At 35.3% G+C, this 13637-nt stretch overlaps 1 protein-coding gene and 1 long non-coding RNA gene across 2 annotated transcripts in view; one reads left to right on the top strand and one right to left on the bottom strand.

Annotated features, from left to right (window-relative positions):
- Positions 1–4047: 4047 nt before the first annotated feature.
- Positions 4048–12034, bottom strand: LOC144975985 (uncharacterized). Its single transcript, XR_013646013.1, has 3 exons — positions 11876–12034; positions 7561–7675; positions 4048–4189 (listed from the first exon to the last, which is right to left on the bottom strand). It is a non-coding gene; the product is annotated as an uncharacterized LOC144975985 (long non-coding RNA).
- A 30-nt stretch (positions 12035–12064) lies between these two features.
- LOC144975984 (uncharacterized) overlaps positions 12065–13637 on the top strand; it is a 61885-nt gene continuing 60312 nt past the window's right edge. Inside the window, exon 1 of the mRNA XM_078920234.1 lies at positions 12065–12447. Within this exon, the coding sequence (XP_078776360.1) occupies positions 12241–12447 (207 nt within the window). The 5' untranslated portion in view covers positions 12065–12240. The remainder of the gene's footprint in view (positions 12448–13637) is intronic.

Below are 13637 nucleotides of genomic sequence, written 5' to 3'. Positions count from 1 at the left end.
TTTCTTGGGTGCTTTAATTGTAATTCTTGAACTTATTACTATCCCATTTTCTTCCTTTTTGCTGGCGCTGATATGACCTTAATGTGTTGCAAGCGCCGTAAAATCCTTAAAAACAAAAACAATAACCGTTTTCATCTTGAGAGCAGTAACATTATTGTGACAAATCCTGATACTGACAGCGTAAACCTGTATTCTACCATTAAAGTCAACAATATAACATTTAAATGGCGCATTTCTACAGATTCAGATATCCATGCTCAATGCGCTTCACAATGTGCATTTCGTTTATCCTTCCAGTAGGCCGTATGGAAGCATATGTCCTTTTCATACAGTACCAGTCGCCTATTCGACTTCCTTTGTGTACTGCTTTAGCCAAGACATAACGACGGTTTCAGTATTTTTCACGATCAGTCACCCATCCGACTGATCACACATAACACTGCTTGACTTTTGTGACAAGACCAGACACTGAAACAAACAAGCCATTATTAGTAGTACCTAGTAGTAGTAGTTTGAAATTGTGTAATTCCGCATTGATATTTATTACAAGGGTTGCATGTAGTTGTTAGTTGTTAGGTGTAGAAACCTGCAAATGTTTTGCAAAATGTAGATACTTATTTTCTTCTGCAAAATTCATCATTTTCTTTGCAAAGTTTTGAAATATTTTTTGAAAAAAAACCGTGGGGTCAGCCTTAAGCATGTCATGTGCATCCAATGAAACTGTTTGTTTACACATTGCCTAGCAGCAGACTCAAGTTTGCTTGTGGATGCAATCTGTAATGCTGGCCCCGCGGTTTTTTTGCACAGCTTGCGGTCGCACAATTAGGAAGAATTTCCTGATCTGCATTGCAACCGCAAAATCTGCACGTTTTGCAAATTTTTGACAAACTCTGATTCTTTTTAAAAAATTATTTTTGCGAAATTTGCGTTCCCCGCCGTGATGAAGATTAGGTCATGAAGTTGCCATGTACTACTGAACTTCATAGGGTGCCAGGACTGAAACTGAATGATGTCCCAGAAGATGAAATTCGACGTTACACCAAAGAAACTAGGACCAGTTGTCCTTGGGATCAGTCCAAGACAAGCACTAAACTTGCAGCTTTTTTGGGATTCTTGACAGGAAACTGTGACTTCCCTCACAGCTTGTTCACGCCGTTTTATGTTTTCAACCATCAGCTTTGCTCATGTTGAAAGGAGTTTTTCTTTGTACAATATGATTTTAAGTGATCGAAGGAGGAGTTTGAGCCAGGCAACCCTGAAAGCTTTGATTTTTCTTAAAACAAATTTTGATGAAGAGAGGAAATTTGAATTTCATCACTATTTATCCCGTCCCTCGAATACTCGGTGTGAGTTTGAAACTCAAGAAATTGAACCAAAAAAAAATAAATTAAAAAAATAATAATCACACAAAAGAGAAATAAGTGTGTTCTGATTAATCACATTATTTCAGTCAATTGCAATGTCAAAAGAATAACTTTTGTCTCCACTATACTTTCTAATCATTTATTTTGTTGTCCTTTGACGCAAACCCTTTGATTACGGAGTCTTTCATTCACTCTCAATGACCGACCCGATGGATTCAGTTCTTTTTTTTTTTTTTTTTTTACTCACAAAAATGTGTATTTTTGACGATCTGCACTTATCTTATATTTTTTTCAAGCCAGTGTCAATGGCAACAGGACACTTTTTGTCTCCGTCATTCGTAACCGACGTATTTTCTTTCCTAAGCGAAGAGCACTCAACCTAAAAATAGCTGCTATCTTGTTGACGCTATGACATCACCTGGTAACTCAGACTAAATCATGAAGTCTTGCTTCGACAAATGACTAAAACTTAGTCCGGAGGTGCCGTGATTTAAGTCCCGGACTTGCTTAGTCAGCTCAAATGAAATCCGATTTTTTCAAGTCATTTGCTAAAGTCAGAGAATAAGCCCTAGTCCGCGTTCATGAAAACGGCCCCAGAATAGATGGAGAGCTAAGAGTAAAAAGCAATATATTTTTATAGCTATAGCCTGACACCATCTGAAAGTCTCCAGTGGCAATCCCGAAATGCATCAAAGAGTCTAACAATACTATCTAATGTATGAAAAGGCGAGATTACATATATAAAAGGATAAACCAAATATTTCATCTCCAAATAAGAACAAAGCTGCATAGAGAGGACAAAGTTCTGTCATCTGCCTTTTTGCGGCCGCAAATATCAGGGCGATCCGCAAATTTTGGCAAATTTCCCAAAATTGGCAAATCGTGGCAAATTTTGGGAAAATTGGCAAATCGCGTGCAAATTTTTGGGGAAAAAAAAAAAGCGGAAACAAAATAACGAAAAAATAAAGTGCGAAACTTGAGAAATATTGCAGCTTTGCCGGGGCCCAAACCAAGGGAAGCTACTCTCTACGGATAATGGTCCTTTAAAATCTTTGTAACAACGCTTATCACTAATCACAGTCATTTCATTTCTCAAGTCCTTAAATGTAATAAATTGTCTTTTATATAATTTTTTTCTGTATCGCGTGTTAATTTTTACTGAAACGCTTAGTTTTCCTCCGCATATTTTGGTCTTTTTGGCAAATTTTAGGTCCCAGTTTGGCAAAAAATGCAGATGACAGACAAAGGAAAGGTGGCAAGGCTGCCAATCGACAATGGTCAAATGGTCAAATGACCCACCAAGACAGAAAATGTAAGGCAATGGGTACCAGTTAAAAGTTAAAAGGAGATTTGAAATATAGTTGAAACACTAAGTGAGAGTGATACAATTCTTGCAGCAAACTTAAAACCGCCAAAATTTCCCATACTGACACCGCTGCAGGATATCTACCACGAGGGATATACTCCTCTCCTATGGGTACAAAGTGCATTATTAACATTTAACATTTATGACAATGGAGAGGTGATATTAACCTCAACATTTCTGACAGTGGAGAGATGATTTATAAGGGGGGTAAAAAGGAAACATAATTAATCAATCCGATTTCATCCCTTTTTTAGAGAGAGAGAGAAAAAAAAAAAAGAGTCCAGGCAGGGCTGCGGCGAAATTTGCTGGAACAATCAGCCCAAGGGCTCCAACATCCCCACGCCCTAAAACTAAACGGAAATCCATCACTCATAGCCTTAATTAAGGGTTACAGCCTGACACTAAGCCCTGCCCTGTGAAGTAATTTTTAGGTTAGAACACCGCCTCATGAGTTGTCGTTAGCAGTGCTCAAGGAAACAACTGCTGATCCCATTGGTTGCAATAGACAACTTACGAAGTGCTCTCTTTAGCAGGTGCTCTGATCTTGCATTTTGACGGGGGGGGGGGGGGGGGCTTTCACAAACTGTTGCGCGTGTGCTGAGGGTAAGGTGGTATAGAAGTTGTGGCAGTAAAGATGCTTGTAGTTGTAATGGTCGTTGGCAGTTAAGGTGAGAGTCTAGTGATAATGTTGTGGTGAGTGATGATGATGATGGTGTGATAGAGCTTATTGCTATTGTTGTGGCAGCAGTTGTGCTCTGTGTGTGTGTGTATGTGTTGTATATGTAGTGACATGTTGTAGTGCATTTTCATTGCGTGTATGTGTATACACACACATACACGCAATGAGAACACACTACAACATGTCACTACATAACAACACTAATCTGACTAATCATCGCCAAATCAACAACACAACGGAAGTAAGGACGCAAATAAAATAAAATAAATATCGATCCTTTGAAAGTAAAAAGCACACTACGGACATATGTCGACTGACGACATGGAGGGCATTGAAACAATTGTCTCAGCAAAAAAATATGTGAGTGACTTCGGTTAATCGCAACATTTTCGCTGATCCAAAGGTGTTGCAATTATCCGGAGTGGACTGTATATATATATATATATATATATATATATATATATATATATATATATATATATATATATACATAAAGTCACTCACATACATGTAATAAGACTTTAGGAGATTCTAAAAAGTGTTATGACCGACCCATGATTAAAAATGCCCCTGTCGTTTTCTCGAGAGCATTACATGTGCTGTTATCATTACAATTGAATGACAGAAACTAAATAAAGCATTGTTTAAACCAAAATTTTATTGTGTTCTCATTCAAATGAAATATAATATAAACAAATATTTAAGCAACAAAAGAGGGAGGAAAGCATCTACCCCAGTTGTCATCTTGGCAAACAGAACTGTATGAACTCCGCTTGATTGCTGCGAATATATATATAAAAAAAGAATATACGAATAAATCTTTAAAAAAGAAAAGATATGAATAAGACAAACCATATCAAAGCAGTATTTGTGTCGGGATGTTGTGGGGATGGAGGAAGGACAAGCTGCTGGAATTTGAATTGAAAGCCTCAAAAAATGAATTATAGAGTTCGGTTTATTTCTCTGAGATATGGTGTAAAATAAATACTATATTATAATTATATTGCAGAAAATTCCGAGGTTCAATTTGACATCAACTGTAACAAATGTTTATGTTGTGTAGAATAATAATAAGAGGAACAGAGGGAAAGAAACACAGACATGAGTGAAATATCTGTTCAATGCTATAGTTAAAAGATCTATTATTATTATTATCACAATTATTATTATTTTTAAATTCTTCTTCTTCTTCTTCTTCTTCTTCTTCTTCTTATTATTATTATTATTATTATCATTATCGTATTAGCACTATCATTTTAATTTTAAATTTACTTTCAAGGTCCGATTCATCCCGACACAATACCGCTTTGAGACGACGAGTCTCATAAATGAAATACAAGCTTATATTAGAAAAAAGTTCAAAGCTATCAGGAAGAGTGAGAAAAAAAAAAGTAGTTTATAGAGAGACTTTTATTTGTTATTTGAAATTTAATCAAGAGGCAGAAAGAATACATATAGTATAGAGAGAAACAATGGATCATTGATAAAAAGAGAACAAAATCATAAAAGTTATGTCTTTTTTTAATATAAGTTTTTTTGAAGAACTAAGAACTAGATGGGTGAATTATATGTTAATATGTCCTATAAACAGGAGTACGAAAAACAAGCTATAGACACCAAATGCATTGTCCTAATGATTGGTTGAAAGCAATGAATCCGTTTTCAAATACTCTTTATGTAAAAGTTATAATCATTATGAGCTTTGTCATTCATCTTTGATCGGCTAACTATCAACAACATGGCCGGCTAACTATCAAAAACATGGCAACCAAGAACAAGAATATCACTATCGATGTTTAACTAAAAATTATTGGCAAGTTGGAAGCAGAAAGTATACACACTTTGCGAAAACTGCGGAGAAATACTGTGTTTTAAGATCCAGATTATGGAAAAATGAAATTGCATCATTTATCGTATTAAATGCGGTTTTGTATTTAAAAATTCCAACAAGCCTTAGTGGTCCCATTTGATAAGTGGATGAGATTAAGGGGAGGGGCGACACCTGAATTATCGATTTTTGGGTCAAAATATAAAATTTCAGTTTTTTATTTATTATAAAAGAACAATCATTTTTTCACATATTTTCAGCACTGTGAAGGTGATTTGGATAATATAAAGTCTGTAAATCGTCTTTCATAAACATGGAAGTCGACATGAAAATACCAAACTTTTCAATTTTTTGTGAGAATTCAACTGAAAATAATAGGGCTGAAAAGCATTATAATACATATCGATGTTGTAGATTTTGATATCGATAGTTTAGTCTACTCTTTGCCCGTCTAGTTGACAAGGTTTCAGTCTCATAAATATCACAATATGGGCAGGGGAGGGGTTTAGAAACTGTTAGTCGCGAACAAAGATTGTGTGTCAAACAGCTGATAAGAGGTCAAGTTGTCAGGTAAATACAACGTGATCACGAATGGTGCGATCTGATTGGCTGACCTTGTTCTCGACCTCCGACTCCGCGCCAGGGATTGGATGTTGAGTCAGGGTGAAAGTTCGCCTCTATTACTATTACTTTTACTACGATTTGTTTACATTCCGATTGATCAGTTGTTTTATCAAATTTTGACACGTATTCACGTTAATTATCTCTAAATATTTCCAATTTTTACTGGATTATTATAAATATACCTAAAGTGACCAAAAAATCCAAACGTTGGCAACAATTATTTGCTACATAAGCCAAGAAAGCAAGAAAGTTATGATGGCTCATGGTTGATCCGTGGCCACAAATCTTTGATTGGAATTTGGTGTGTGATAGTAGTATTATGATAAAGCGATTCCAAGCAATGCCGCAGCGGAAAGAAATGAGATGGGCTATTCTTGCCGGTCTTTACCACGGTTATTCCACCAATGACTTCCCTCAACATAGGTATTGTCCTCCTGAACCGGACTCCATATGCTTTTATAAAAAATATATTGCTGCCCATGTGTATCCTGTTGACACAAGCAGCGTCTACATACACCTTTGAATTTTGATTTGCTTCATGAGCACTTGAAGCCTGTGTATATGATTTGTTGTGAGATGAAGACAGCACAAAATCCAAACGAAAGGTTTCATAATTCTGTTTGGTCAAGATGCCATAAAACATACTTCCATTCCCTGAAAAAAGTTGAGTTTGGTGCAGAGTATAATTTTGGTCCAACAGAAATAACATCCCTGAAAGTGTCTTTGAGCATCGGTGGACTGGGAAAACACTCCCAGATGTTGAGTCAGGAAGCAGAGTCAAAAAGACTTGACCAAAGCATAAGGGTTGCTCAACATAAAGAGAAAAAAAAGAGGCAAAATGAAAGCTCAGACCCGTGAAAAAGCCCAGAGGGAGGCAGAAAAAGAACACGGGGGACCCTCATACGGTGCTGGTATGTTTTGAGCTGGTTGTACCGTTTTGTCTTATTATTTTCATTCATTGTTATCTTTGATCTCGTTTTTCTCAAAATGACATTTTTTAACAATCTTTTTTATCTTATTTTGTCATTTATCAATCAATTTGTTTAAAACTTTGTATGTCTAGAGCTATAGTGATTATCTAAAATCATACAGAAGGAATTTTAAATATCTTTATTATTTTTTGAAAAATTGACATTTTTATGTCAAAAAACATGATTTTTATCATACCGAAAAATTATTTTTTTTTTAAATTTATAAATAAAAATCTATTAAAAATATTTTTAAAATGCTCTGTATTTTTTTTAATAATATACAAAAATACAATCATGCAAAATGTCAAGAAAATTCCATGGAAACTTATTGAGAAAGTAACTTTTAAAAATAGCACCCAGAGAAGAGTAAAATCCAAGATGGCGGCCGTCACCATGGCAACCGGACACGCCCACCGAAATAAATCACATGGTTCGAATCCATTGGTCATGAGCAATGTCCCAATATAAAAAGATATTGGATATAGCCATTATTCTTGAAAATAGTTTCAGGTGTCGCCCCTCCCCTTAAAAACAATGTATACATTACAAGAGGAGATAATCCATGATTTATTGACATAATTAAAGTCAACAAGGATTGTCTCCCTTCATATATTGGATAAATGCATGCTCTTCAGTTCTCCAGAGCACTGTGCAGAAAAGCAATGATTACTTTATCTAAATATTTTTCATGTATTTATATATTCATTATAAATTAAAATACTGCTTACCTTAAATATTTCAATAAAATAGTTTTCTTGCTGTCACCCCTCAACAGTTGCTGCAGCCATTTCTCTTGCAAAGAATACAGAGACCGTGAAGAGTGCAAAACTCTTTACAAGTTGCCTGATAGAAGAAAAGATTTAAAAAAAAAAAAAAAACAGTACAGTAATCTTATTATAAGACAAGATTTACTTTATTGATCCTGAATGGAAATTATCATAGTATTAGTATATTCTCATTCTGCTGGAGTTTCCTGAACTCTTCATAAGGTTGGTTGTCATAATGTGAGACCCACCATCTCAAAACAGTATTATGTCAGGATGAATTAAATTTCAAAAAGAAAACTTAGAATTAAAATGTTGAGAAAAATACAAATTTTTAAAATTTTTCTGTAATGCAATCATTTTATACTGCTTTGAGACAGTAGTTCAATTTTTTTTTTTTTTTTCTGATTCAACAAGACAAAATGGGCCCATTTCATTATGTCCGACTGAATACACAGATATACAGTGAAACCTTGCTATACCAACATGTATGGCAGTATAATGAATTTGGTCAATGTTGTATAGGACTCGACCAGTATTTGGAATCACTGTCTGAACTCTAATTAGAAATAATACTTTTAATAACTAGGTCTAAACAGTTATTATACCCAAAAAAAAAAAAATGAAAATAGAAAGTATCCAACAGATTTATTATTTTTTCATTGTGATAAAAATCTTGAAAGACAATTTTGTTGAGGAGTATTGGATGTATAACAAGCATTTTGTCTTTAAGGTGTTCTCATCATGGGTTGGCAGATGGCGGAAGACGCTAAAACGAAGCTCTAGGATTTTTATATAGATTAACTATATGTTCCAGGCAAAAAGTTGGTGGTATAACAGGGGGCAGTATTAAAAAGTTTATATATATAATAAACTTGATATGTAAAATATTTCATATATCTGTTCAGTGTACAATAATCATTTTGGGTTTATAAATATAAATATATGGCTTGGGACCATCATGGTGAAGACTTGGCCCCTTAGAAGACTTTTTGAGTTTGTTTTTTTTTGTTGGGAAGGGGGGGTGGGGGGGTTCTTTATTGGTTGTAGGTATGTTTTTTGGGGAGTTTTGTTTCTTTTTCATATTTGTTTATCAACAACAAAATGTGAAATTATTGTTGGTAAGAATAGTAATCATGAAGCATTGATTGCTTTCTAAACTGTGCAAGCTGTTTATAAATCCTTGTCTCTAATCTCGACAGAGTTGGTAGATCAACTGTCAAGCATTCTTCATGGATGAAGCGGCATAGTTTTTCCACTATGTCAAGTTGTTTAGTGTTTGTCACAGGTGGTGTGTCACATTCCGATGACTCATCCTCAACTTCATTATCCCAGGCACAGTCTTTTGAGTGGCTGAACGAACCCAGTAGATTCCGAATGTCAGTTCACCGCTGATGGATATTTTGTAGAAATCAAGATGGAATAAAGCTGCAGCGATTAAAGAAGAGCTGTACTGTTATATAAAAAACATTCCATTTTTCGGGAATGTGAGCGGAGTGTTTAAGTGGGGTGAACTGTAGTACTGTAGGCTTTTCTTTTCCTTAGGGTTAGTCAAGGAATACTTGGGTTGTTTCCCTTAAACTAAGGCTTAGTGCGGGGAGCTTATGGAAGGCGTTTAGAAAATGATGTGATTATTTGACTGCACTGTGCGATAATGCTGGATATTGTCGGATCATTTTGTTCTTACTTTTAGACCACGAGAAAAAGAAAGGTGATATGGGAGTGGGAGACAAAATGGCGATGAAGAAGGAATGTACTAGGTACACTAATAGTGTGCTCTTGGAATCTACACCTGTTCCCTATTTGAACAAATTCCCCTTTATCTTACTTATTCACCGCGATTTCGTGTATGCTATTTTTAAAAATTCATTACAACGCTGTTTATCAATGAATATGATGACTGAAAGTTGGCACACAATTAGTAAAGAGGTCATTTTAGATTTGTCAAACAGCAAAATTTGTGCGATTACTAGAAGACCGATAAAAATAATTCTACAACTACCAAGAGGAGAGATTACACCATTAAAAAGGTTACATAAGCACACTTCTATTTATTATTATAAGTACTTTTCATGTACTAGCACAAAACATTTTGCCCCCCCCCCCCCCATCGCTCGACACGAAAATGTCATCAGCGAGGCAAGGCTGGTAGATGGCAAGACTACCACCTGACCAAATTAGACTTCAAAAGTGGCTAAATAGAAACTCATATGGCCTACACTACTAAGACTGGCCCTCTTAACTCTTCCATCGCCATCGCTATCTAAAAATGTATCATAAATTGAACCAATGGTCTCATTTCTTTCATCAGAACATCAATTGGATCTAGGGAGGTATTTTAATTGAGATTTTGCGCCGAATTCGAATGTTGTTTTGTCTTAGCCTGTCATTCTCATGCTGCCTCAATCAGGTGTCAGCCTTTTTGTGATGGAAATGCAAATATCTGGCATTGCAGTTTTTTGCATCACTTGCGGCCACAAAAAATTGCTAAATATCACTGATATGCATTGCGGACCCAAAGTCTGAAATTCTTTGCAAATTTTCGAGATTTTGCAAGGAAAAAAAAAAGATTAATTTTTTTCTTTTAATTTGATAGCTCGAGTAGTCGTGAAATGTAATTAATCAAGAGTAGTTTCTTTTTTATTATCTCATTTACTTCCTTTTACTGATGCTGATATAATCTTACATTTGTTGCAAGCACTGTGAAACCCTTAAAAACAAACATATACCTTTCTCTCTCATGAACAAATGATGGGATTTTAATAAAAGAAACAAAATTCTACATTTGGCCACATGCATGGCCATCTGGCAGCAGTGCACGTGAAAGTCTGAGGTCACAAACTCTCGCATGCTTTTTTAGGTATTTATTTCATTGTTACGTCCTAGGGGTGATGATGTTGTCAGCTATCGCATTTTGTTTTAATAATCAGCTGATAATTCGACTTTTTAACAATCTTTGTCCCCTTTGAAATAGACTTGTCCAACTTCTCTTTTCCTCGCAGTAGATTAACACTCTCTCTCTCTCTCAAAAACAAATACCAGAAATAACATAAGTCATGGTCTCAAGGGACTTTTTTGATCAACAATAAATTAGGAGGCATTTTTCGTATCATTTGTATGGGTTGTAGACACAAAATTACACTTCGAAATGTTCCAAATGATCAAAATGTACATTCTTTAACAAAATAATGGTTGACCATAGCCATACAGCTCTTAAACTAAACAAATACAAGTTAGAACTCTTCTGATGTCTTCATCATATTTTCCGAGAGATTTGCTATAAAATTGCCAAGTCTCAATCTCTAATTCCACATACTAAGCGAGATACAGCAACAAACCAGAAAAAAAAAAACGCAGAAAAAGCGTCCTCTATTTTCTGGATTTTTTCTCTCTTTGAGGGCATCCAAATAAATGACACCTTTGAAACTGCATAACTTTTTTATTTATGAATGCATTTTCAAAATTCAAAAAGATCTTTACTTAGTCGAGACTGGGCTTTGATTTAAATGTAGTATTTGCCACAAAAATGTTCATAGTTATTGCTACTTTGAAACAGTGCAATATCTACTAAACATATTAAAAGCGCTTTACAAAGGGTCCCTGACCAACAGCAACATGTAGGATGAGACACGATGGCCTGTTAGGCGATATTATTATTTTTCCTACAGACTACATTGTTTACAGCCAGGTATTCATTTTACTCCTTGGTACGGTGAGAGACTGTGAGTGCAGCACCTTTTCCAAGAGCTGAACTATGCGCCGAGCAGGGTTCGAACCCATGACCTTCCGACCGATCTGTAATCGAGTGTCCTACCACATATTAGATAAGATGACAATTAAAGCAATCTTAAAAATACATAATCCTCATTTTTAAAAATTGATTGGTCGCATTATTAAATGGAGTGGTGCACTGTCAATTAATTTTTATATATCATCCCAACCAACATACGCCCCAATAAATTAATGAGAAAAATCATCCCACCATAATTATATCGTCAACAAATTGAATGAGAAAAATTTTCTCATCCTAATCCTACGGTCGAGAAATGAGAAAAATTATCCGACCGTACGGCCGAATAATGAGAAAAAGTATCGCACCGTACTGGTCAAATAATGGCATCCTTCCTAAAATGACAACCTTGTGAAAATGACCCACAAAATAAAGCGAAAGCGAAGGCCGAAGAAGGTGAAAATGACATATGAATATGAATATGACCGTGTGCCCCAAGGGTGAGGAGAAACACATCCTCTCAAGGACAAAATATGTAAATTTTCTTACCATTTAAATGGGTCGTTATATAAACCCTTCGAAAAGTCTGTAACTGATTTACAAGCCCCTTTTACCATAGTGAAAGATTTAATATGAAAACTAATATTGGGCGAGACAATCCGTTGCGATCAGCCTGTCACCAATGAAAACGAAAGTAAAGGATTTTGCACAGAAAATTGGAGTGACGTACCATGATTTGTGATTGACGTCATCATTATTGCAGAGAAACACATAAACAATATGGCGCCCATTGGACATCAAAACTCAGAAAAAGTTAAAACTTGATATGATTCATTTACTGAGCGACTACAGATGGAACGAAATTGCTATATTTTGTAAATTATAATCAGATTTCCCTTTTTAGCATTTCAAAGATGGGCGTGAACGATTTCAACAACGTATTCGACCAGCTTGACAGTGCAAATAGGGGTTATGTCACTGCTGACCAAATTGTCGACTTTTATGCAGTTGTGCTTGAAAAAGAACTGAAACTTGATATACTTTTCCCCTCGGTTAAAAAAATATGTGGAGAACAGACAGATCGTGTTACTAAAGAACATTTCTTTGGCGTTCTAGAGGAGGTAGAGTTTATTTAGTATGATCAATGACAGACAGATTCTGATTCACTTCAGGCTTCACTGGCTTCGGCTTCACTCACTATGTAAATGTTGCTGCTCGAAGCTCAAAGAAATAAAAAACAATGTGAAATTGAATGTAAGCTTCAATCTAATAACTAATAAATGTTTTGTTGATATAGGGGAAACCCGAAACGTCCACATTATCTGTTTTCGTTTCTTAAATTGAAGCTTACACTTACATTGAATTTCACATTGTTATTTATGATTCACTTCACCTTAATTTACTCACATCAGGACTGAGAATAAGAATCTTCTTCTTCTTCTTCTTCTTCTTCTTCTTCTTCTTCTTCTTCTTCTTCTTCTTCTTCTTCTTTATTTTTTTAAAGTAAAGGTATGTGACACTTACATCGTTAAGAGATATGTGCGGCTATGTGGTCTAGTGGTATGACACTCGCTTTCGGATCGGAAGATCCTGGGTTCGAGCCTCGTGCTTGGCGCATAGTTGAGTCCTTGAAAAAGGCTCTTTACTCAAATTCTCTCACAGTACTCAGGTGTAAAATGAGTGCCTGGCTGTTAACAGCGTTGTCTTTGTCCGAATAATTGTAATATCGCCTAACAGACGTCATGTCCCGTCCTACATGTTAAATGTTGTTGTTGACCAGTGACCCCTTGTAAAGCGCTTTGAGCACATTTAGTGGATATTGCGCTATATAAAGCTCAATTTAAAAAAAAAGCTCAATATTTCAATTTATTTACATATATAATATATTTTTAAAATCATGACACGAATTTTCTCCCCAATCTCTTTTCCTTTGTGTGTATGCGATTCTGAGTTTGTGTGTGTGTGTCTGCAATTTTTTTGTTCTTTAAGAATAGGGAGCTTCTTAAGTTTAATTACGTATTTTAAAGTAAAAGGAAGGCTGCGACTACTCAGACTTGAATCTTAGTAGTCTCCTGTGCCTGTTTGGAGTCAAACTCCAATGCGCAAGTGCAATCAACCAATTATTCAGACTCGAGTCTGAATAGTCTTGAGTGGCAGTATAATTTTTTTTTATTTTTTTTTTTTTGTGTTTTTTTTTTTTTTTAAATTCCAATCAGTTTGATTATTGGCAATTACATGAAATTGATGCAAACAGGAATATCAATAATGATATGTAGTTACTATCAACAGGCAATTTCAACCCACTTAATTT

Source organism: Berghia stephanieae, chromosome 6 (assembly GCF_034508935.2).
Source record: "Berghia stephanieae isolate SIO BIC M18660-M18661 chromosome 6, UCSD_Bste_1.3, whole genome shotgun sequence".
NCBI classification, from domain to species: Eukaryota; Metazoa; Mollusca; class Gastropoda; order Nudibranchia; family Aeolidiidae; genus Berghia; species Berghia stephanieae.
Note: the sequence above shows the minus strand (reverse complement) of the source record. Positions and strands in the feature narration are given on the sequence as shown.